Genomic DNA, 24,407 nt, shown 5'->3' on the forward strand with positions numbered 1-24,407 from the left:
CCAGAGAGGGCTCAGGCCCCCCTGACCTGACCATCCAGGCAGCTTGGCCCAGTGAGCTCTCTACCTGATGTCCCCTCTACAGTGTTGGGACATCCCAGTGACCACTCCTGGAAACAGGACAAGGAGACATTTATCCTCCCACCCTACCCCCGACTCCACCAACAGAGCAACGAGGAGCTTGGGAGCACTTGGCATCCATGAGGACTAGCGAGAACTAGCAGGTCTCAGCACTCTCCAATGGTTAGGATCAGCTCCAGCCATGGCGTTTGAGGAGCTTTTGGTCAGGGCTGGGGGTGTGGGCCTCTTCCAGGTCCTGCAGATGTGCACCTTGCTCCTCTCTGCCGTCTTGGTACCTTTTCACATGATTCTGGAGAATTTCTCGGCTGCTGTCCCAGATCACCGCTGCTGGACCCCTGTGCTGGACAACAGCTCTGAGGTGCCCGCCAACCTGACCCGCGAGGCCCTCCTGGCCATCTCCATCCCACCCGACCCCAACCTGCAGCCTCACCGGTGCCGCCGCTTCCGCCACCCACAGTGGCAGTTCCTGGACCCCAATGCTACAGCTGCCAATGGAAGTGAGGCAGCCACAGAGCCGTGTGTGGACGGCTGGGTCTATGACCACAGCACCTTCACAGCCACAGTTGTGACCAGGGTAAGGATCCCCAGAGCTGGCCTGCACAACTTGCCTCCTCCCAAGCTTTGCATGACAAACAAAATGTTGAAATGCTATACAGAGCTGCGGAGGTGGCTAAGCTGGTAAAGTGCTTGCTGAAGACCTGAGTTCAAACCCCCAGAACCCATATAGAAAGGGGTGGGCATGGGCAGTGCTGAGGGGAAGAGACAGGAAGATGCCTGGGGCTTACTGGCTAGCTTGTCCGACCAAATTGGTGAACTCCTGTCTCAAACTATAAAGGGAAGAGTGTTGAGAAGGATACCTAGTGTCAACTTCAACAGCACACACATATGTACCCACACACACATGCATGCACACACCAACACAGAAAACCATTATCCAGTTATCCAATATGGGAGGGCAGATTTGACCTCTCCACAGGTACAGAAACCATTGTGTGGACACACGGTCTTGCTGTGGGAGAAAGAGACGGGCCCCTACTCAAGATAAAGGGGCAGTCACAGCTGGAGCCTGGGAGGGTCAGAGGGCAGAAAATGGCAGTGATGAAAGAGGCTGTCTAAACCAATCTAACCTGAGCTGGAGTGGGATGTTCTTGCTGAACAGTCTTAGCAGAGATCTTTAACAAGATTGGAATGTACAAGAACACAGATGGATCTAGGAATAGTTTGTTCAAGTGGAGAATGTGTGTGTGTGTGTGTGTGTGTGTGTGTGTGTGTGTGTAGGTATCTAGACACTCCTGCAAAGTCTCCTGTCACTCTGCCAACTCCTTTGAGGCAGGGTCTCTCCCTAAACCTGGTCTCACATTTTCTCAGCTAGGCCAGAAGTGAGCAAACCCTGGAATCCTCCTGCCTCTGTTTCCCTCAGAGCTGGGTTTACAGGCATGAGGCAGGTGCCTGGCTTAGAACATGCTTGAGTATCTGAACTCTGGTCCTCATGACTACACACAAGGGGCTCTTATCTGAGCCATCTCTCCAGCCTCCAACTTGTTTTGTGAGATAGGATCTCCCTGTCTTGGGACAGCAGGCTCCCAGACTTGCCTGGCCAGAGAGTCCTCCTGTCCAGTTGTTTATGTGGGTTCTGGAGACTGAAGGCACATACATCTCTATGCTTCTGTGGCAAGCATATTCCTACAGAACTCTCCCTCCCAACCCCTTCCCTCAAGTGGAGAATTTTATCATCTGGCTTGTACTGCTGATGGCTTGTGGTGACTCAGGTTCGGATGCAGGCTTGGGTTTCAGGACAGACAGGAGCTCGGGTTTGATCCATTTACACCATCCGCATTTAGAATAGCGAGGCTGGCTCAGCAGACTCTCTCCTGTCCTGTCACCTTTTGGTGACATGCACTGTTCCACAGGCTGGCCTTCTAGACATGTCCTCACAGAGTCCCTGTCCCTATGGAACAAATGAAGTTATCAGAGGCAAGGCAGGTTGTGTCCAATAGCTCAACTTCCAGTGCTGGGAGCCTTGTGGGGAATGGGCCTCGAGGCTGTAGGCTGACCAAGCAGAAGACCCTCAACTCAGCCCTCCACCAGTCACCCCTTCCGTGTACCTCGGAAACTGTCAGGCTTCTCTCTCCTCCAGTGGGACCTGGTGTGCAGCTCCCAGAGCCTGAAGCCCCTGGGCCAGTCCATCTTCATGGCTGGGATCCTGGCAGGAGCCTTTGTCTGGGGCTTTCTCTCCTACAGGTGAGTAGATCCTCTCCTCCTAGCTCCCCTAGCACAGAGTAACTCCCTGGGAGCAGAAGGCATGAAGGTGTTAGGTAAACTCCAGTGTTCCGAGCCAGAGGGGGTTCCCTCCCAGGTCACCCATGTGTTATCACTGAACCACAGAAGACTCAGACCTGGGTGCTGATGCCAAAGCTGTACTCTTGACTCACCCTGAGCAAGATACTGCCACTTCAATAACAAAGCCTTTCATGCTTCCAGAAGTTTCTAGAAGCTCTGAGCTTCTGGAAGCTTCTAGAAGCTTCTAGAACTCAAGAACCAGCTGCTCATGGCTCCCTTTGTCAGACCTTGAACAGGCATCACCTGCCCTGTGTAGGGTCCCCAGGGACATCCCCACGTATTCATCTTCACAGGCTGGGGCGGAAGCCAATGCTGAGCTGGTGCAACCTGCAAGTGGCGGTGGCTGGTGCTGGCGCCATGTTGGCTCCCAGCTTCTTCACCTACTGTGGCCTTCGGTTTCTGAGTGCCTTTGGGCTGGCTGGCACCATACTGGCCCAGTCTGTACTGAGTAGGTACCCTGGAGTTCTTTGCTCTTTCTCCTGCTCTGGAGCAGGAGGGGCCTGAACCTCACTCTGGGCCTCTCTATCACCTTTCAGTGGCTGAGTGGACCACGACCCGCAGGAGGGCTGTTACCATGGCGATCTTGGGCTGCACTTATAGCACAGGCCAGATGGCCTTGGCAGGCCTGGCCTATGCCGTGCGGAACTGGCAAAACCTCCAGCTGGCTGTGTCCATCCCCTTCTTGGCCATATTCCTGCTGTCCTGGTCAGTACATTCGGGTCTCTTTTCATGGGAGCCCTGTTGGGGGATTGAATCTCTGTCTCACCATCTAACTGGCCACATTCCGCTGGGAACCACAGGAAGACAGTGGCACTCACCATTAGGAGTCCCTGGGTGACTGCTTCGGCCAGAAGTCTATGTTTCCTGCCAAGTGGGGACCACACAGAATTGACTTGAGAGGGGACATACCAACACTTAAAACCAGGAGATTCTTTTTTTATTGTTTTAATTGAGCTATATATTTTCTCTCCCCCTCCATTCCTTTCCCCTCTCCTTTCCCCTCCCCTTCTACCCTCTCTCATGGTCCCCATTCTCTCAATTAACTCAGGAGATCTTGCCTTTTTCTAGTTCCCATGTACATACGATCTATGTATGTCTCTCTTAAGTTCCTCTTTGTTGTCTGAGTTCTCTGGGATTGTGATTTGTAGACTTGTTTTTGTTTTGTTTGTTTTGCTTTATGTCTAAAAGCCACTTATGAATGAGTACATATGATATTTGTTTTTCTGGGTCTGGGTTACCTCACTCAATATGATGTTTTCTAGATCCATCCATTTGCCCGCAAATTTCAAGATGTCATTATTTTTTTTTCTGCTGTGTAGTATTCCATTGTGTAAATGTACCACATTTTCCTTATCCATTCTTTGGTCATTTAGGGGCATTTAGGTTGTTTCAGGTTCTGGATGTGACAAATAATGCTGCTATGAACATAGATGAGCCCATGTCCTTGTGATATGATTGAGCATCCTTTGGGTATACACCCAAAAGTGGTATTGCTAGGTCTTGAGGAAGGTTGTTTCCTAATTTTCTGAGAAATCGCCACACTGAAATCCAAAGCGGCTGTACAGTTTGCACTCCCACCAGCAATGTAGAAATGTTCCCTCCCACATCCTCTCCAGTATAAGTTGTCATCAGTGTTTTTGATCTTAGCCATTCTTACAGGTATAAGATGGAATCTCAGAGTTAAAACCAGGAGATTCTTAAAAACAGACTCAAGTAATGCTGCCATCTTTTCTTGGAAAAAGAGAAGATCCTGGGTCCCACCAGGCAGGGATGGGGCAGTAGCCTCTGTCCTCTGGGCTGGGGCTAATCCCATCCTCCTTACATGCCAGCACTGTCCCCAACACCAGCCCGACCCTCACAGGGCACTTGGCATCCAAGTCTTCAAGGGCCAGTGTTGGAGACGAGCCTGTCAGTGTCACTGTTACTTTTAGAGTCCTGCAAACATCTGGAATTCCTTGTTTGGGTGGCGGCCATGGGGACAGACAGGAAAACCAATAACGAATGTCACCATAGTTCTCTGGTGCCCGCATGCTGGAACCAGTCAGCCCAGGCTCCAGTCAGACCACTGTACGGTTTAGTCCATGCCTCAGGCCAGATGTGGTTCCAGGCCTGGAAGACACACCAGGAACCAAACCAGACAAAGCCATCCACAGCACAGTGCTTCCAATCTGCGACTAGCACTGATAGAAGAGAAAGGCTGTGGCCTGATGATGACAAGTTACAGGAGCCTGGTCCGTCCCAGGTGTGGTCTGCAACTCTAGAGGCGTGATCACACGTTTACAGATAAGACGCTGATCGCCTCTGTCCTAAATCAGAAAGGCTGGCAAAAAACCAGAGGCAAGGTCTGAACTTGGGCAGGCTGGCTCATTCTGTTTTACTTTCTCATTTGGGGTAAGAGTGAGGGGCCACTGTACCATTGAGTTACATTTTGGGCTTCTTTTTACTTTTTATTTTGAACAAAATTGCCCAGCTGGCCTCAAACTCACTACATGGTCCAGATAGCCTTTCAAACCTACTGCTTCAGCCTTCTGAGCACCAGGACACACATCTGTGCCACTGGCCTTGGTCAGCCGACTCTTAGCCACTCTGCTACACTGCCTCAAACTGGCCAAACCCAGTGTCTTTGACCAGAGAAATGTTCCCCCAGACAGCAGCCCTTAAGGTTGGGGACATGCAGACTGGCTTTAGAGACTCACTTAGATCTGCCTCAAGGGTATTAACAGTATTAAAAAAACAAACAAGCAAACAAACAAAAGTCCAAAGAAGACAGAATAAAACAGCACCAAGTGGCTGTGTGTATGTGTATGCATATGTAAGTCAAGCTTCCTTTTAGAATTCTTTATTTACTTACTTGGGGAGGGAACGCCTGTGTGCCACTGTGTGTGTGGTCTGGGAACAACTTGCCGACATCAGTTCTCTCCTCTCATCATGTGAGTCCCAGAAACTCAGCAGTTGCCAGGCTTGGCAGCAAGTACCCTTATCCAGCATCCCACCAGCCCAGGTGGCCTTTCTACCACAGAGATGACCTCAGAATTGCTGGAGAAGCAGCTTCTGTGTCCGCGTAGCCTGTCCATAGACTGGACATCAAGAAAGGCCAGGTGGGGGTGGCCTAGACTAGAAGAGGGAGGAGTCTGGGGGTTGGGGCTCAGCTGAATTCCAAACTGTCCAGTCCAGCTTTACAGGACAGCTATGAAGTACCTTCCTGCTCTCCCGCTACATCACACTGAGGGCGCCGCTGCCCACCATCCCTCCCACCCAACTCAGGAGTGCCCATGGTGCTCCAGGACAGCAAAGTCCTAGCCAAATATCTGCTTCTTTGATAGGTGGCTGCCAGAATCCGCCCGATGGCTGATTACTACGGGCCAGCCAGAGAAAGCACTTCAGGAGCTCCAGAAGGTAGCCCGGATAAATGGCCACAAGGAAGCCAAGGAGACACTGACCATAGAGGTGAGAGGTTGTTTACTCAGGAAAATATGTCCACTAGGGTGTCACCCCCAGCTGCCATTGTCCACTGCACCACGATCTCCATCCAGTTTACCAAGAACGTCGCACAACCCCCTCAGCACACACCACTCCATGAATACTGCCGCTGTCGTTGATGAAAACAAGATCCCTGTCAACACCTTCAGCAGCAGCATTAGAACCACCACAGCCCATCTCTACAGCCACCTCCTCTACCACAGTGGAGCTCCTCTTCATCACAACCAACACTATTCCTAATATTACCATCGGTATCGCTACAAAACGTTATCACCATACCATCTACACTTCCGCTGTCTTTATCACCACTGCCACCATCATCATCCCCATCATCATCCCCATCAGCACCATCATCTCTACCATCCCCACCATGCTCACCATCATAGTCATCCCCACCCTCCTCACAATCCCCATCCTCCACACCATCCCCATCATCATTGTGCTCACCATTGCAATCATCCCCACCCTCCCCATCACCATAATCTCTACCATTCCCACTGTGTCCGTCAGCCCCTCCATCATCACCATTCCCAACATCACTACCATCATTGCTATTTCCACCATAATTGCCATGCCCACCAAGCCCTCTGTCCCCACGACTGTTACCTTCAGCACCATCACCAACCATATCCCCACCATCACTACCAATAACAACAATACCACTATTATTATCTGTCTCACCCGTGACCTAAACCTGTGTCTCACACACCTGCCTCATGGAACTTCGTGATGTATCCAGGGAAATAAGGTTGTTATTTGAAGCTAGCTATTTTTAGAAAGTATATGGAGGATATTCTGCAGAGGATAGAGGACACGGAGCTCTGTGGGGATACCAGAAGAAGCCACCAGAGCAGGCCATATAGTTAATGCCAGGCTAGGAGGGCTCAAGGTGCAAGAGGACTGAATGAGCCCTCTGAGAACAGTAAGGGGCCAGTTTGGCCAGGGTAGGCATGCCATGGTGCCAGTCATCAGGGCTGTAGAGCATGACAAGCCACACGCTACTACTCCTCCACCCCAGTCAGTAAGCCAGGCCTGCAGAAGAAGCCACCGAGGCCAGAGGGCACCTCTGCTGCCCTTCCCACACCCAAGTCCAGAGGCCTAAGCTAGGCTGAGTCCTTGCTCTTGCCCACTTGAGTACCACTCCCTGGCACAGCACAGGCCCATCGCTCTAACACCCACTCCTGCTTTCTCCCCTCTCTGAGGTGCTGAAATCCTGCATGGCCGGGGAGGTAACCGAGACTCGGGGATCTGTGCTGGATCTGTTCCGTGTGCCTATGCTTGCCCAAAGAACCTGTGTCATGGTGCTGGTGAAGTATGACATGCTGGGTACCTCTCTCCGAGGCATGGCTGGGGCATGAGGGTGGCATCCAGAAAACCGAGCATCCTAGCAGGCTGGACTGAGACAGGAGAGAAGCTGGTCTGGGCATGGGTATAGTGGAAGCCAGCTGAGAGGCACAGCTGGAATGGCAGTCCCTGCAGGAGACCAGGGCCAGGCTCCCCTGGAGATGGACCATACAGGAAGAGGATGATGTTTTCCAGTCTTAGCAGCTCATGGTTACAGTCAGACCCCAGAGGGCGACAAGTGCTGTGTCCCCTTACAGCTCCCATTTCACAGGTGGGACAAGGAGGTCCCAGATGGCTGCGTAGTTGCTGGTGGGAGCCTGCACTTGAACCCTAGCCAAGCAGCTTCCTGTTCCCACTATCACCCACCACGCCTTGCACAGAGAGGCCCTGCCTTGAGCAGCACTAGGGATCAGCAAATGTCCCCTGTAAGCAAATTTAGTTGTCACGACATCCAAAGAGCACCCAAAAAAGGAAGGTCAGGCTTGATTGGAATTTGGTCTCTAATAAAACTAAAATTGAGGCTGGGAGTGTGTCTCAGCGGGTGCAGTGCCTGTCCATCTAGCAGGAAGCCCTAGGGTTGATTCCCAGCGCCACATAAAACCCGGCTCAAAACCCAAACCCTAATGAGGAAAATGTTTGTTTTACACTATAGTTTGCCACATACAGGTGATAACTATAGATAATAAATCTCTGGACAAAAATGCAATGAAATGCTTTTTTGGTAATCTTTCATTTTTAGGGTTTTATGTTTTGTTTTGTCACACACACACACACACACACACACCCATACTTCTTGATAAATTAGAAGGAAACCAACATGCAGACCTCATCCCCCTCCCCAACTCTAAAAAAAAAAAAAAACCCTTCAAGTCTTCCAGGCTCTCCCGGAGCCACTGAGCATCTTTTGTTATTCAAATCAGAGGCTTTGAAATGCTAACCCCATCATTACCCACAACTCCCCGAGGTTCCTGTGGAAAGCTCTAGATCAGTCAGTGTCCACACAAGCCTGGAAAAACTGGACCTTCAGTCACACCAAGCTTTGCCTCTGCCTCCCCGCCCCCCCCCCCAGGCTGTCAGCATCTACTGGGCAAAGCCACTGGGGGCTTTAATGGGGCTTATGTGGTGAGGAACAGTTTCACCTTGTAGCCACTGCTAAACTCAAGTCCTTTGGGAGGTCCTCTCCCCGTAGACCTGCCCTGGGATCTATCCCCAGCTGAGGGGCGTGCTCCCTGAAACAGGACCATAAAACTTTCTGAGGTCCCTCTGCTGGGACCTTCATTGCTGTCACCTTCCGGGTGACAAAGCCAGTGAGAGAGGATGCTGCAGGTTGGGGTCACTCCTTGGTAGCATGCTCCTGACTCTGGCTCTGCCCGCAGCTTCTCCCTAATGTTGTCCTACTATGGCCTGGTCCTGGACCTGCAAAGCCTGGGCAGGAACATCTTCCTCTTGCAGACCCTCTTTGGCGCTGTGGACTTCCTGGGCCGTGCCACAACCGTCCTATTTCTCAGATTCCTGGGCCGCCGCGTGACGCTGGTGGGCTCCCTGGCCCTGGCGGGGTCCTGCATCTTAGGCAATGTGCTGGTACCACAAGGTGAGACAAGAGGCTGAGCAGGGAGGCGAGTCACCCAGCCACACCACTCCCTTCCGTGACACCTCTCCTTTCCCTCCGCCTGAGCCACAGCCACAGCACCTCAGTTCTGCCTGGGCTGTGACGGTCACAAAGCCCCTGGCCGTTGCTCTGAGGAGGAAACTGGGGTTCAGAGAAGCAGTAGCCTAAATTACTCGGTGACACAGTCAGGGCTTGGACCTGAGCGGGCAGGAAGGGCACGTGTGTGTGTGTGTGTGTGTGTGTGTGTGTGTGTGTGTGTGTTTTCAGACATGCTTTTGGGAGGGTGTTTCTTGTCACTTGTTCTGGCTTCAGTTGTTTTGAGACAGGATTTCAAGTAGGTGAGGCTGGCCTCAGACTCTCATGTGTTAGCAGTGTTAGCAATTCCGGCATCACCCACCCAGCCCCGGGGTCTTATGGCAGCACATGCATTGTCAGTATCCGGGCAAATACCTAGCTAGTCCTAGGGTCCTATGGCCCAATCGTACATCAAGATGTAATCCATGCGCATGCGCTGCGTGGTTGCTTAAATCTACACACCCGCACTAAGGCTCCTTTAAAAGCAAACTCCACCCGTTCCTCGTGCTCTCTACACCACTTGTCTTTCTGAGGGATGTCTCCACGACCCCCCTTTTTCAGCCCTTATCTATAAACTTCCATGTGGGTTTGTTGTACATTGTGGTTTGTTCTCCTGCCGCTAAACGACAACACCAGGCAACCTTAGAGGACTCCTGGTCCTCCTGTCCTACCTCCCTGCTGCTGCAAGCACAGGCGGTGACAGGCACTGTATCTAACTGAGCCCGCTCCACGGCCTCTAGAAGACTTTTTCCAGACAGGCGGCGGTGACTGTAATGGTCTGTCCTGTCTCAGAGGCAGGTGCGTTGAGACAGAGAAGCCCTGCCTCAAAGACAACCACAAGACTTTTTCTTTTTTCCCCCTGGGACTGAGGATGGTCAGGAAAGTGGCTGGGCCACTGAGGTATACCTCTGGCCATTGTAAGACTGGGTAGACAGTACAGGAAGACAAAGCCCAAGCCAGACTCACAGGAGAGTATCCCGGCCTTGGCTTCCAGCTAGGGATGATAAGAAGGTTGTAGGCACCTGGGCACCCCAAGGCCCTGCGCAGGCAATACTGTGTATTTTTCCCAGACTTGCCCAACCCCAGCACACCTGTCTTCCTGCCCTGGCCCATGGCCAGGTCCCTCATCCTGCACTGTGTCCTCACCTGGTGCTCGGTAGCCCTGCACTGCGTTGCCTCTTCCGAGGACTACCTGCCTCGACCTCACGGTCCCCTTGTACCTGCAGACCTGCAGACTCTGCGTGTGGCCCTGGCTGTCCTGGGGAAAGGGTGTTTCGGGATCTCCTTGACTTCTCTTGCTGTGTACATGACAGAGCTCTTCCCGACACCACTGAGGTAGGTGCTGCTTGGGGCCTCAGGTGTGGGTGTGGTCAGAGAGCCAGGGAAGGACCCCCCTCCCCAAGAGGTTCAGTAAGGAGGGCTGGCAGGACCCCTTAAATCCTCAAGGATACACAGGCTGGAGGTTTGGTTTGTTATTTCGAGACCAACTCTCACTATGTAGGCCAAGCTTGCCTCAGATTCACAGAAATTCTCCTGTCTCAGCTTTCTGACCACTGGGATTACAGGCATGCAACACTAATGCATTTTGACAATGTCTCTTGGCTCTCCTCCTATAACGTGCAGACTCTGAGCCGGGAGCCGAGTGGCCTAGCAGATGCTGAGGCTGCCCCCACGTGCCCAGAGATACAGAGGATGCTAAGATCCCTAGAGAGTTACCTTGGAGACCCATGGGGGAAACCAAGGTGGGTTTCATGGAGGAGGTGTTGTTTCTGGAGGTGATACAGTGACTCCTGTACCCAGCTGTCCCACTCCTGGATGCTGGGCCCAGCCATACCACCCTCCAGCCCAGTGTCAGCTGCAGCTGTATCTGAGCCTTCTCTCCTCCACAGGATGACAGCAGCTGGCTTCCTGCAGTCTGTGGGCCGCTTAGGGGCTATGGCAGGCCCCTTGATTAAGATAACCGGCCAGGTCCTGCCCCTGATACCACCACTCACCTATGGAACTTTGCCCATCGCCTCTAGCCTGGTCCTCCTGCTCTCCCTCCCAGAGACCAAGGGAATTCCACTCCCAGACACTATCCGGGACTTGGAGGGCAGGTGAGTGTCACCTGGGCTAGGTCAGGTTTTCCTTGGGCTGGAGAGAAAGTCAGATGGAAGCTGTTTCCAAGGCTTGTGCTCCTGAAACCCCTGAAGTTCTGTGACTGCCTTGTGAAGGTGGTGACCATTCCCATCTGCAGAATGAGTAAGACTCAGAGAAACAGGGTTACAGGCCCAAGGTCCCCTAGGGAGGTGGTGACTATAGCTGAGGCAGGAAATGGTGTGGATGGGGGCACAGACTGAAATCCCGCCTGTGTGGAGAAGATGCATAAGCTCTCTTGCCAAAACTGGCACAGGAAGACATCGACAGTCTCCGATGTCCTAGCTCCACATTCCCCTGAATTCCTGGCTCAAAGGGGGAAGAGCTTTCTTAGGTAGAACTCCAGGCAGCCGTCCTGACATCTGACTCGATGCTACAGAGCAGGGAAGGGGGTGAGAATTCCCAGCTGCTTCATAACCAGCGTCTCCTTCACTTCTGCTTCCTCAGATGTAGAAAGGGGGGCAAGAGGGAGAACAGAACAAGGCCTGGGGAGACAACTCAATGGGTGAGCTACTCACCTTGTAAGCCTGGAGACCCCCAGAACCTGTGGGAGGAAAAAAAAAAGAGGTGTGGTGAGATACCCTTCTAGTCCCAGCACCAGGAGGTGAACATGAACATACCCCGAGACTCCCTGGCCAGCAGGACAGTGAGAGGTCCTGAGTGCATCGACACGGTGACGACACACGCCTTTAGTCCAGGGATTAAAGAGGCAAGTGGATCTCTGAGTTTCAGGCCCGAACGAACACTGGTGTCACTCAGAGAATCATCTTCAGAGCTGCAGTGCGTGGCTCTCACATGACTGTCCCTGTGCTCCTGTACTCTTGGTGATCAGTCCCACCCCAGCCCAGCACCCCTGCTCTGCTGCTGCCACCACAGCTGTCGCACTTGGCTACTTTGTATGCCCTTCTGCTTTTTCATTCAGTGCTGGGGCTAGAAGCTAGGCCCTCACACACACGTGCTAGACCAGCATCCCATCTCTAAACTACATCTGTAGTCCACTTTTTAATCTTTTTATTTTTCCAGACAGGGTTTCTCTGTGTAGCCCTGAATATCCTGGAATTCATTCTATAGACCAGGTTGGCCTTGAACTCACAGAGATCCGCCTGCCTCTGCTTCCCAAGTGTTGGGATTAAAGGTGTGTGCCACCACTGCCTGGCATTGATTTTTGTTTTAGGTCCTTTTTTTTTTTTTGGCTTGTATTCTCTTTGGCATTCTACCAAAGCAATATCAGCACTGCTGTCTGATTTCACTGTTAAAGGAACCGTATCTATCTAAGGACTCCCAGCAGAAAGGCAGGCAAACTGATTCAGTTGACTGGTTTTTTAAAATTATGTATTATTTTTATTTTATGTGTATGAGCATTCTGCTTACACGTATGTATGTGCAATATGTATATACCTGCTGTTCGAGGAGACCAGAAAGAGATGTCAGATTTCCTGACACTGAGTTTCGGGTGGTTATGATCACCATGTGGGTGCTGGGAACCAAGCCTGGGGCCTCTACAAGAGCAGTAGCCCGTGTTCTCAACGCTGAGCTGTCTCTCTGGGCCACTGGTTTTGCTTTCTTCAGTCAGAGTCTCACTGTGTAACCTGGCTATGAAACCTGAACTCACGATTCCCGTCAAGCTAGCCTTGATCTTCAGGCAGTCCTCCTGCCTCAGCCTCCTAGCTGCTGGGGTCACAGACTTTCATCACACGCTCGATTTAACTTACTGTTTCCTTTAAGTCCCTCCCGTGTGCGCCTGCCGGGTTTCAGATGCAGTTCTAGGCATGTGCCTTACAGGGGCTAATCAAACCCATCTGTCAAAGTGCTCCTACTCCCCGACCTGCTGTGTCCCGCATGTCACTGTTTTTTTCTCTGGATTATTCCAGGTCACCCACAGCCAAAGGTAGCCAGCAAGAGGTGGTCATTATGAAAAGCACCTGGCTCTAGAAATGTCACCATTGGAGCCATTGGCTGGCTGAAGCCTCCTGGGAAGGAGTGGACTCTTCAGTCTGAAGCACATCGATGACCAGGAGGACTCACCCTAGCAGGGTGGGCAACATGGCTGCCTCCTGTAGCTAGAGGCCCTCACTCCAGTTCTCCCCTTCTAAGCGTAGTCTCCGTCCTGCACAACCCTGGATGTCTCTCCACACCTTCACTCAGCACCCTCGCTCAAGATTAGGGCTGTAGACTCCCCATCATGTCCTCAGCTGTGAAACGGAGGAAGCCACTTCCCTCCCAGGGCTTGGTCTGGGGCCAGCTGATCTTAGTTCAGTCACCAGGATGCTGCCGGCTGCCTTGTGTGGGCATGTAGGTTGTATACTATCTCGAGGCACTCCACAGAGGAAGCCTGTGGGAGCTGGGGTCCAGCCCAGGTTGTCCTGGCCCAGCTACCTGCCCTACAGGTGCGGTGACTATTACAAGAAAGGGGCCCACTTTAGTCACTTCCTGTTGCTCACTGGTGAGGGAGAGATCTCTGCCCCTGGTTTACACGTGTCCCAAACACCAGACAGACAAGACCAATGGCCGTTTAATTCATCATGGTCACATTCCAGAGAGGCCACCACCCAGTGTGAGCTCTGAAGTACCAAGTGACTCCTGGCTTCTGTGGAAGAAAAGACTAGCTTGCTTGTTGATGGACAGGCAACCAAAGGCCACTGGGTTAAAGACACCATTTTGGTGTCCAAGGACTGTGTCACCAATGGGGCCATGTTGATCTGGGGGACATGATGATATTCAGCCAAGGATCATGCTTGGGTCTGTTGCACAATTAATAAAAGCTATGAGACTGATACTGGGGTTCAACCTGAAGACCCGCAAAACAAAGCAGCCGGTCACTGGCTCTTACCTTGACCTCAGTCTGAAAATGGTGATTGTACCTCCAGGAATCTCAGAATGTGACTGTGTCTGAGATCCGTCTCCTCCTGTTTTATAATCCTCTCTAGGGCTGGGATTAAAGGCGTGCACCGCCCAGTTTCTAGGGCAACTAGTGTGACCACTGGGATTAAAGGTGTGTGTTACCATTACCTGGTCTGTAAGGCTGAGCAGTGGGACTGTTTCTCTCAGATCTTCAGGCAGGCTGTATTTATTAAAAATACAAATGAAACGCCACTACATGGGTCCATGCATCTGGACAGCCACTTGAGACTATGTTGGTGTCTGAGGGTTTCCATACTGATTGGGGTGGCCTATGTTGCCACCAAGCAGGGCCATGGTGTCATTTAGGCACGGGCTGCTGCTGAGGGCCCCATCTGGGTCTGTGTTCCTGCTGCTGCTGGGGTCTGTGACAATGTCCATGGCCTGTGTTACCTTAGGAACCATGACCTGGGCTAGCTCGCCCTGCCCCTCACTGTACACTGCAACAGAGGAGCTGACCCTGCCCCCGACCCGGGATAGATGGCCCGATAGAGAGCTGGCTCTGCCCCTTGCCTGAGGAGGGTGGTCCCAGTGGCCCTGACTGACCAGCCCCATATCCTGAGGCTTGGGTTGCCCACCCTACCATCTACCCCATCTATGACCTGCTGGAGTCACAAAGGGACTGGTCCTGCAGGACCAGAGCCACAGGATCTCCACAACTCAGGGCAAAAGCAGGATGTCTGGGAGGAGTTTCAGGGAGAGCCCAGTGCTGATGGGTGGTGTGTCAGAGGCCAGAGGCTTTGAATTGAAATCAACATTTTGTGGGCAGGGCTGATCGACATGATGCCACTAGGATGTATGAAGAGGTGTTGGAAATGCAGAGGAGCAAGGTAGATTGTTGGTTTTTAATTAATTGGGGGGGGATTCTTTTGGGTGTCTGCTGCAGAGGTGAGGGGTAGATATGGAGGGACTGAGAGGTAAGTGAGATTGGGGTGCATGATGTGAAATTTCCAAAGAATTAGCAAGCAGCTATGTTTTAAAAGATACTGTCCCAGATGGCTATTATTTTTAAATAAATTTTTCTTAAGTTTTTTTTTTTGCAATTAAAACAAAAAAAGACAGTCAGGTGGGTAGTGGTGGCACACACCTTTAATCCCAGTACTTGGGAGGCAGAGGCAGGTGGATCTCTGTGAGTTTGAGGCCAGCCTGGTCTACAAGAGCTAGTTCCATGACAGCTAGGACTGTTACACAGAGAAACCCTGTCTCTAGAAACAAACAACAACAAAGACACCAAGAGCTACACTTGGTCCCTCAGTATGCAAGGGACCCCTCTCATACACTCGTCTGTTTCATTTCCCCAAAGCTCCCAAATCCATCTGTTCCCCCTTGGTTCTAGATACTGCTCAGAATATAAACTGGCCTCTGGCATCCACATTGTGCACCTCCCCCCACACACACCACTTATGAAACACAGTTCAAGTGAGCATGACGGCACACATTTGTAATTCCAGCCTCTAGGGTACTGGGTCGGGAGGATTACTACAAGACAAAGTCCAGTCTGAGATACATAGCTTCAGGCTGGCCTGGACTAGACTGAGAGCTGGGCATGGAAGTGGGGGAAGGATAAAAGAAGAGACAGAATTCAAACCCAATTTTCTTTGCTTAAAATCTTCCCATGCTTCACGAAAATATACTCTGAGCTGGCAAGATGACTCAGCAGGTAAAGGACCCTCAGGTGGGGAGAAGGAAAGAACTAACTCCAACAAGTTGTTGGAGTCACACACACACACACACCACAGTGTACATGACTACACACACACACACACACACACACAAATAAATTTTAGAATGATCATACATCCTCTGCCCCACAACCACGAAGAGCCCCACTTGTTTATGTCCCTATCAGTTCCCAGCCTTATTTATCATATCTTAAAGAATTCAAGTCTTCTAAGAAATGTTTAGAAGCCATCCTGGAGTTAAATTAAATTAGAAACAAGTAGAACTCAGTGTTGGAAGAGAAGTTCGGTGTTGGAGGAAAAGCCATATTTTGGTTCCCGGACACTCAGCTAGCTTAGATCCGAGATAATCACACAGAAACTGTATTAATTAAATTACTGCTTGGCTCATTAGCTCTAGCTAACAAGGCTAACTTTTACCTATTAATTTAACTCATTTCTATTAATCTGTGTATTGCCATGTAGCTGTGGCTTACCAGCTAAAGTTCCCAGCTTCTGCCTCAGGCGGTGGATCCATGGCTTCTCTCTGACTCTGCCCTTCTTTCTCCCAGCATTCAGCTTAGTCTTCTCCGCCTACCTAAGTTCTGCCCTAGCAACAGGCCCAAAGCAGCTTTTTATTTATTAACCAATAAAAGCAACACATAGACAAAAGGACCTCCCACACCATTTCCCCTTTTCTGTTTAAATAAAAAAGGAAGGTTTTAACTTTAACATAGTAAAATTCCATATATAACAAAACAGGTATCAAGCAAGAATTACAGTTACAATATTTATACCTACTTTATCTTTTATCATAACTAAGGAAAACTATAACTATAAATTCTTTAACTCCATCAAAGACTCCAGAAGGATACAATATTACCTAAGTAAACAGGAAGTGCATTGCAAGCAACTTCCAAACCTCTAGAATTGACAGAGACATCTCGCTACCTGGACAGTCACCCAAAGTTCTTCTGTACCATTGGGGCATCCATCTTCAGCTTACAAGCCCATAGTATCCAGCATACTTTTCCATGAAGCAGGAAATTTCAAAGACAGTTCCACCTATATTGGCAGTTTGTCAGTCATCTTCTGTGTCCTGCAGAATGTCTGGAAGACTCTTTCATGAAGCAGGAACCCCAAAGGATTGTCTCACCTTTTGGCAAGTTCAGTAGTCATTTCTCTGTGGGTCCTGCATGTCCAGTTAAGCAGTCCATGCAAGAACATATATATAATGGGAAACATTTATAAACAATATTTGGGCATAGTTTCTCCAAACTTCTTTCTGCTGTTTATTAGGCATAGTAATTTTGCAGGGGTGATTACGGTGACCTTCAGGGATCTTGTTCCATCAAACCACACAAGTATGGAAACAATCCACAGGTTCTCATCCTCTGTGGAAACAAGAGAAGAACCTCTTTTCCAAAGCAACATATCCTTAGACCCAAATTTGGAAGTCATGATACCTTTATAACATACATGCTGGTTTATCTTAGCAGCCCATACAATGAAATGTCTCGCTGTACTTAGCTCCTCAGAGTCAAAAAATTCAAAGAAAGCACAATAATATACATAGTCCAGACTCTCTGTGTATAGTTCATCTTTACGTGGCTTATTTTTCTTTATTTCTTTTAATTTATGATTGTCTATACTCTGTCTCTTTAAAGACTTTTTAAAAATGATTTACATCTTTTTCAACTCTCTATATTCCTTTTCTTCTCTCCCAAGCCTATGTACATATATACAACATTGTGATCCATTTAGAATTCTTTTATGCCTGAATCTGTCCTTATTGCGTTATCTGTAATTCTTCACACTGTCTTAAAGAGCTTTTTTTTTTAACTTTTTCTTTTTTTATTGAGAAAAGGAGAAAAAAAAAAACAAATTTCCTCCTCCTCCCAGCCTCCCATTTCCCTCCCTTAAAGAGCTTTTAAAATGGTAAACAGCTTGGTTACAGCTGCTCTGGATGCTGGCTCCGCCCCTCTCCACTTTTAAAATGGTGGAGGTACCATTACTGCCAGCTCTGGGGTCACCAGGTAGGAGCCATACTCAGCACTTTAACTCTGAGAATGAGCGTGCAGCACATAAACCCTTTTTATCTGAGTAATAGCTAAATCTGCCATGCAGAGCACTGCACACCCTGGAAATATCTCTGTGTGTGGTGGCGGGAATCTGCCATTTTCTCCTGCCTGTGCACACCTAGTAGATCCTGCTGCCTGCCTAGGTGGGGAGCACTGAGCTGTGGGCATGGTCTCAGCTACTTTCCTCCTGACCCCAAGTGGGCACACAAACACCCAGGCCTACAAATGCCATTTAAATGCTCCATAGCAGGAGTTCACGCTGGCAGCTGTGTTTCAAAAAGGAGCAGCTTTTTTCCTGATAATGCAGGAATCAGGAAGACCTCTCTTAAAGGAGCCATGCCTCTGCTTACTTCTAGCAAATAGAGCCCACTCAAGAAAATGCTGCTACCAAACCATGTTTAACTCTGTTCTTTTGCATCTAGGATTCCTTTTTAAGCTTTCTCAGGTTTTTATGTGGATGTAGTTACCCACATTGGTGCGCTGCTTTGGGCCTGTTGATAGGGCAGAACTTAGATAGGTGGGGAAGATTAAACTGAACACTGGAAGAAAGAAGGGCAGAGTCAGAGAGAAGCCATGGATCTGCTGCCAGAGTCAGACACATTGAAACTTTAGCCAGTAAGCCACAGCCACGTGGTGATACACAGATTAATGGAGATGGGTTAAATTAATATGTAAAAATTAGCCAATAAGAAGCTAGACCTATGGGTCAAGCAGAGATTTAATTAATACAGCTTCTGTGTGATTATTTCAGGTCTAAGCTAGCCTGGTGGCCAGGAACCAACAAACGGCCCTTCCTTCAACAGTTCAGGTCCCACATGACAAGCCAGGCATCTTATACATACCTATGACCCCAGCTCCAAAGGAGATGGAGTCAGAAGGATGGCTGGGCTTGCTGGCTTCCAGCCTAGCCAAGAAAACATGAGCCCCAGGTTCAGGGAAACAGCTTGCCTCAAAGGAACAGGCAGAGGGTGACAGAGGACACCTGATAGCCCCTTCTTATCTACACACACACACACACACACACACACACACACACACACGCAGGCCTACACATCTGCATAGGCATACACCAGAAATAAATCTCATTTTAAAAAAAATCAGTAACAAAAAGATATCTAGATTCTAGTTATAGTGACACATGCCCTTAATTCCAGCACACAGAGGACTGGGGCAGGTAGATCTCTGTAAGTTCAAGTCCAGCCTCAACTACACAGCAAATTCCAAGCCATCAGGACTATATAGTGAGACCCTGTCAGAAAGAAAGAATGAAAAAAAAGTTAGAACAAGTATAAATGAATTTAACTAGAAGTAACCAAAACAAAGGAAATAATAAAGAAAAACAATAAAACCTGAAGTCTATCCTTTGGAATGATGAACAAAATTATAAACCTTTAGCTATACAAACAGTGGTGAATATTGACAAACTAGCAAATAAGAGACGAAGCAACAATACAAACCCTGCACACAGCAATGAGGTCATAGACTGTTATGATTTTTCTTTCTTTTTATTTCTCATCAGTTTTTGAGACAGGGTCTTACTATGTATCCCTGGCTGTCCTGGAACTCATTCTGTAAACCAGACTGGCCTTGAACTCAAAGAAATCTGCCTGCTTCAGTTTTCTGAGTGCTGGGATTAAAGGCATAAACCACCACCACCCAGCAACTAATAAATTTCTTAAAAAAAAAAAAACAGAAATGTCCAAATCAAAACAACTCTGAGATTCCATCTTTCACCTGTAAGAATGGCCAAGATCAAAAACACTGATGACAACTTATGCTGGAGAGAACACTTCTCCGTTGTTGGTTGGAGAGCAAACTGGTACAGCTGCTTTGAATATCAGCATGGTGATTTCTCAGAAAATTAGGGAACAATCTACCTCAAGACCCAGCAATACCACTTTTGGGTATATGCCCAAAGGATGCTCAATCGTACCAAAAGGACATGTGCTCAACTATGTTCATAGCAGCATTATTTGTCATAGCCAGAACCTGGAAAAAACCTAAATGCCCCTTGACCAAAGAATGGATAAGGAAAAAGTGATACATTTACACAATGGAGTACTACACAGCATAAAAAAATAATATCTTAAAATTTGTAGGCAAATGAGTGGATCTAGGAAACATCGTATTGAGTGAGGTAACCCAGAAAGACAAATATTGTATGTATTCACCTCACTCATAAGTAGCTTTTAGATATAAAGTAAAGAAAAACCACCCTACAATTCACAATGCCAGAGACCTAGAAAACAAAGAGGACCCTAAGGGAGACATACATGGATCTAATGTACATGGAAAGTAAAAAATACAAAATCTCTTGAGTAAATTGGGAGCAAGGGGACCATGGGAGAGGGTAGAAGGGGAGGGAAGAAGAGGGAGGGGAGCAGAGAAAAATACTTAGCTCAATAAAAACAATTAAAAAATAGAAATGTCACTTGATATACTAAGACAAAGAGAGGTATGACATGATGGTGGAGTGCTTGCTAGTGTGTGCAAGGCCTGGGGCTTGAGAGACAGCTCAGTGGTTAAGAGCACTGGCTGCCTCTCTAGAGGACTTAGGTTCAGTTCCCAGCACCAATGTGGCAGCTCACAATCACCCCTACCTAACTCCAGTTCCAGGGGATCCAACGCCCTCTTCCGGCCTCAACAGACTACAGAGCTAGTTCCAGGACAGGCTCCAAAGCCACAGAGAAACCCTGTCTCGAAAAAACCAAAAAAAAAAAAAAAAAAAAAAAAAAAAAAAAAAGAAGGGGCTGGAGAGATGACTCAGTGGCTGAAAGCATGGCTGCTCTTGCAGAAGATCCGGGTTCAGGCAGCTCACAATTATCTACAACTCCAGAGAATCTGAAGTTCTTTTCTGGCTTCCACAGACATCCCGCTTGCACAGGACATACACACATATATATGCAGGCCAATATGCAGGCACACAAAAAAGTAAACAAATAAATAACAACAACAAAAAAAAGAACGACAAAACTTTTCCTTGGGAGATGCCACACACACATCTACTTGCCCTAGTAAGGAAACCCACAACAGACCAAAGTAGAGATACCACCAAAGTCCAACTTGGGGGAACAATGAGTTTTATTGGGGTTACTTACAAGAGTTGATGAATGGTTACTTACAGGAATAGAAATTACTCAAAGACAGCTGCATCAAGGCCCACTCCAGCATGGGTGACAAAAGCTAGGAAACCTGGGGCTCACTGAGCAGCCTGCAGGCAGCACAACGGGCTGGAGAGTTGTCTGCACCTCTTCCAGGCAGCTCAGCAGGTTTCTGCTTCTTCCAAGCAGTTGGTCTGATCTCAGTCTTGGTAGCTTTTCTCCTGTGAGAGTCATCCTGGTGGCTGAGCTTCACTTCCTCCGTGAGGGACTCACAGCCTTAACTGTTTACTCTGGCAGGGAGGAACTCAGTGAGTTTGATCCGTTCCAGGAACTTCCTGAAGCTATTTTGAGTTGTTTACCATTCAGATTAAGGAGTTTCCCAGCCAGGAGGAGGGAATGTTTCAATCTTGGAGGAAACAGCTACATAACAGAGATAGAAAAAGAAGGGAGGAAGGGAGGGAGAGTCAGAGAGGATGAATGGAGGAAGAGGAGGGAAATTTTATTAGCCTTGAGTCTATTAAAGAAGTTTAATTTATGGTTAATTCCTCCTCACAGAGAAATGCCAGGCTCAAATAGCTTCACCCGTAACTTTTGTCAAACACTTCAGCAAAACAAACGAACAAAAAACAAAACACAGCACCAATTCTAAACAAACTTTCAGAAAGCTGAATACAGATAATTTTCCCTCAAGTTAGTCCATCAGCAAACCCAGCCAAGAACATTGGTGGAAAATCAGTGTATTTGATGAACACAGATCCAACTCTCTTTTCTATGGTATGGAAGATAAGCAGCCTCACGGATGCCAGATGCCATCAAGTACTTTACCCTGAGCGGCTTCTGCATCCTAGGACCAAAACACAAACCAGAACAACTTAAACATTAACAGCTGAGTCTATTAATAATAACACGTTGTAAAAAGGGACCCGCAACCAAATGAACTCCTTTCCAGGGTTGAATGAACATTTGAAAATCAGATTAACAAATTAAATCATTAACCAACTTAAAACAAAAGGTTCAAGCTTGGCCTGGTAGTAGTGTGAGAGACCTAGGCCTCAGCAGAATTGTGGCCACAGCACAAAGACCTGAGCAGGAGGCAGCCCATTCAGTAGGGGAGCTGGGACTGACCCTGACCTCCCCTTGACTTTAACCCTAGCCACAGGAACCATGAACTCCTCATCCCACAAGGAGGGGCCAATCAGAAACAGGCAACACCTCATCCCACTGAGAGAAACCAATCAGGGTCATAAAACACCTCACCCCACATGGAAAGGCCAATCAGAAATGGACAAACAATTCCAGGTGTCCTCTATATGGTTCCACAATGGATGGTTTTAGTATGTGACAATTAAATGAAGGGATAATCAATTTAGCTGGGATTAACGTAATGTCAATTATAATCATCAGTTTGGCAAATCATGTTTTAGCCTTTAAAAAGTTGTTTGATATCAGTGCCAAATGCAAAATGTTGACTGATTAAGATACAATTCTTAGATAGACCTACTAATGAAACCAAGACAAATATTCACACATAGAAGAGTTTAGAACAGAACCCACTGCACCATTGCATTGTGAAACTGAAGAGGAACAACCCAAATTATTAGAAAACCAACCTTAATTTATCCAGTTACCATTCAAGAAGGGCCACCAGACGACATGCACCTCTAAGGTTATTCAGAAGTTAACAGTTAACTGGGATCCTATACAAATGTTAGATTTGAAGAGAGCTAAGGAAGCAATAGTTTCACATGGTATGCATTCACCTTTTGTAAAAAGCAGATGTTAAATTCATGGTCCACATGAATGGAATTATTCTATAAGACTGGAAAGATTTAGATATGGCAATGTTGGAAGCTGACCCTTAGTTACAACGGAAAACATGGTGAGAGGGAAAGATAGGGTCATAAAACAATGAAGTAGGGCTAGAGGAATGAAAATCTCCCAAGATCACTGTCTTAGTGAAGGTCAGTATGCTGATTTGCAAAGACAATTTACATTTGATGATCAACCTTGTCCCAGCTTTGAATGCTTGGGACAAGGTTGAAGAATCAGAAAAGAGTACTGAGTCATTTACTAAATTTATACAAGGTCCAAAAGAAGCTTTCACTGATTTTTTTTTTACAAAGATTGATTTCAGCTATAAATAGAATGAGATCAGATCTAGAAGCTAGATAAATATTAATTGAATCTTTGGCCTTTGTAAATGCTAATTCAGAATAAAAAAGTGATTAGACCTTTAAAGGCAAGATCAGCACCAATAGATGAATGAATTAGAAAAACAGCTGATACTGAATCTCACATTCACAATGATACTTGGATAGAAGTGACTTCTAAAACCTTTAAGAAAAATCAAAAGGTTAAACATTTTAATTGTAGTAAACCAGGTCATCTGAAAACAGATTGTAAACGAGTCATTTTAGGAACAATGTTCTTTCTAGAGATAATCCAAACAGAAGGCCACAGTCTTTTGGAATATGCAGAAGGTGTGGCAAAGGCAGGCATTGGACTAATGAATGCAGATCAACATGGGACAGGCAAGGTAACTCTTTGCCATCAGGAAATGCCTTACAAGGCCTCTTGAAGGCCTCTGTGTCAAATTTGGCTCAATCATTCCCTCTCAGCATGGAAACTCTTCCAAAGACCAACTAAAAGACTTAATGCATGTTGCAAAAAACAAACAAACAAACAAACAAAACCCCAAAACCAACCAAAACAACAACAACAAAAAAAACCCATACAGCTCTGTCAGAAGAGCTTCATTTGATGAAGCAAAATTTTCAGGAGAGACCATACAATAAGTATTTTGACAAAGTTCTATGAATGATCAAAGACAAAAGTTCAAAAACTACAAGTAAATGGCTTTGAAATTGAAGGTTTGGTAGACACAGGCAGATGTCACAATAATTGTACCAAAATCTTGGCATCCAAACTGAAGTGTAAAGGGCCAGAAGGACAGAGAGGAAATTATTTTAAGGCATGTTGCTTTTGTTTATGTTGCATTTGTTAAACTCTGTGAAGCTGTGATTATTTACCTGTCTAAAACACCTGCTGGTCTAATAAAGAGCTGCGTGGCCAACAGCAAGGCAGGAGCAAGGGTAGACAGGGCTGGTGGACAGAGAGTATAAATAGAAGGAGAAACAAGGAAGAGGAGAAGAGAACAAGGAGAGGAGGAGATCAGGGGCCAGCTACACAGTCAGTCACAGAAGTAAGAAAAGAAAAAAGCCAGAGGCAAAAGGTAGTTGGAATAATTTAAGAAAAGCTGGCAAGAAACAAGCCAAGCTAAGGCTGGAAGGTTATAAGAAAGATTCCATGGGTGATTTATTTAGGAGCTGGGTGGTGGGCCCCTCAAAAGAGCCCAAAAGCCAAAAGAGTAAAATAAACAACATACTGGCATTCCAACATGGGACCTAGATTTGCATGTAGGGCCTGAGAAAGCTGAAGAAACCTGAAAAAGAAGTATACGGCTCCCTTAAGAGTTTCTGCCTGCTGGTGAGCCCTTGAGCAGACAGTACATTAAGTAGGAACAACAACAACAACAAAAAGTAAAACTGCCTGCCACCGCACAAGCATCATCATTCTAAGGCTCTAGGAAGGCTGGGTGCAGTTGCTG

General features: G+C 47.8%; 1 protein-coding gene across 1 annotated transcript; it reads left to right on the forward strand.

Moving 5' to 3' along the window:
• The first annotated feature begins 259 nt into the window (after positions 1 to 259).
• On the forward strand, positions 260 to 12,994 carry Slc22a11 (solute carrier family 22 member 11). The gene is made up of 10 exons (XM_041662190.1): positions 260 to 652; positions 2,216 to 2,319; positions 2,712 to 2,866; positions 2,955 to 3,123; positions 5,742 to 5,865; positions 7,101 to 7,210; positions 8,619 to 8,833; positions 10,153 to 10,261; positions 10,816 to 11,022; positions 12,934 to 12,994. The coding sequence occupies exons 1-10, from the start codon at positions 260 to 262 to the stop codon at positions 12,992 to 12,994; spliced, it is 1,647 nt and encodes a 548-aa protein (XP_041518124.1).
• The last annotated feature ends 11,413 nt before the right edge of the window (positions 12,995 to 24,407 follow it).

Source organism: Microtus oregoni, unplaced genomic scaffold, assembly GCF_018167655.1.
Source record: "Microtus oregoni isolate MIOR12 unplaced genomic scaffold, Mior012 000012F_ref0000307, whole genome shotgun sequence".
NCBI classification, from domain to species: Eukaryota; Metazoa; Chordata; class Mammalia; order Rodentia; family Cricetidae; genus Microtus; species Microtus oregoni.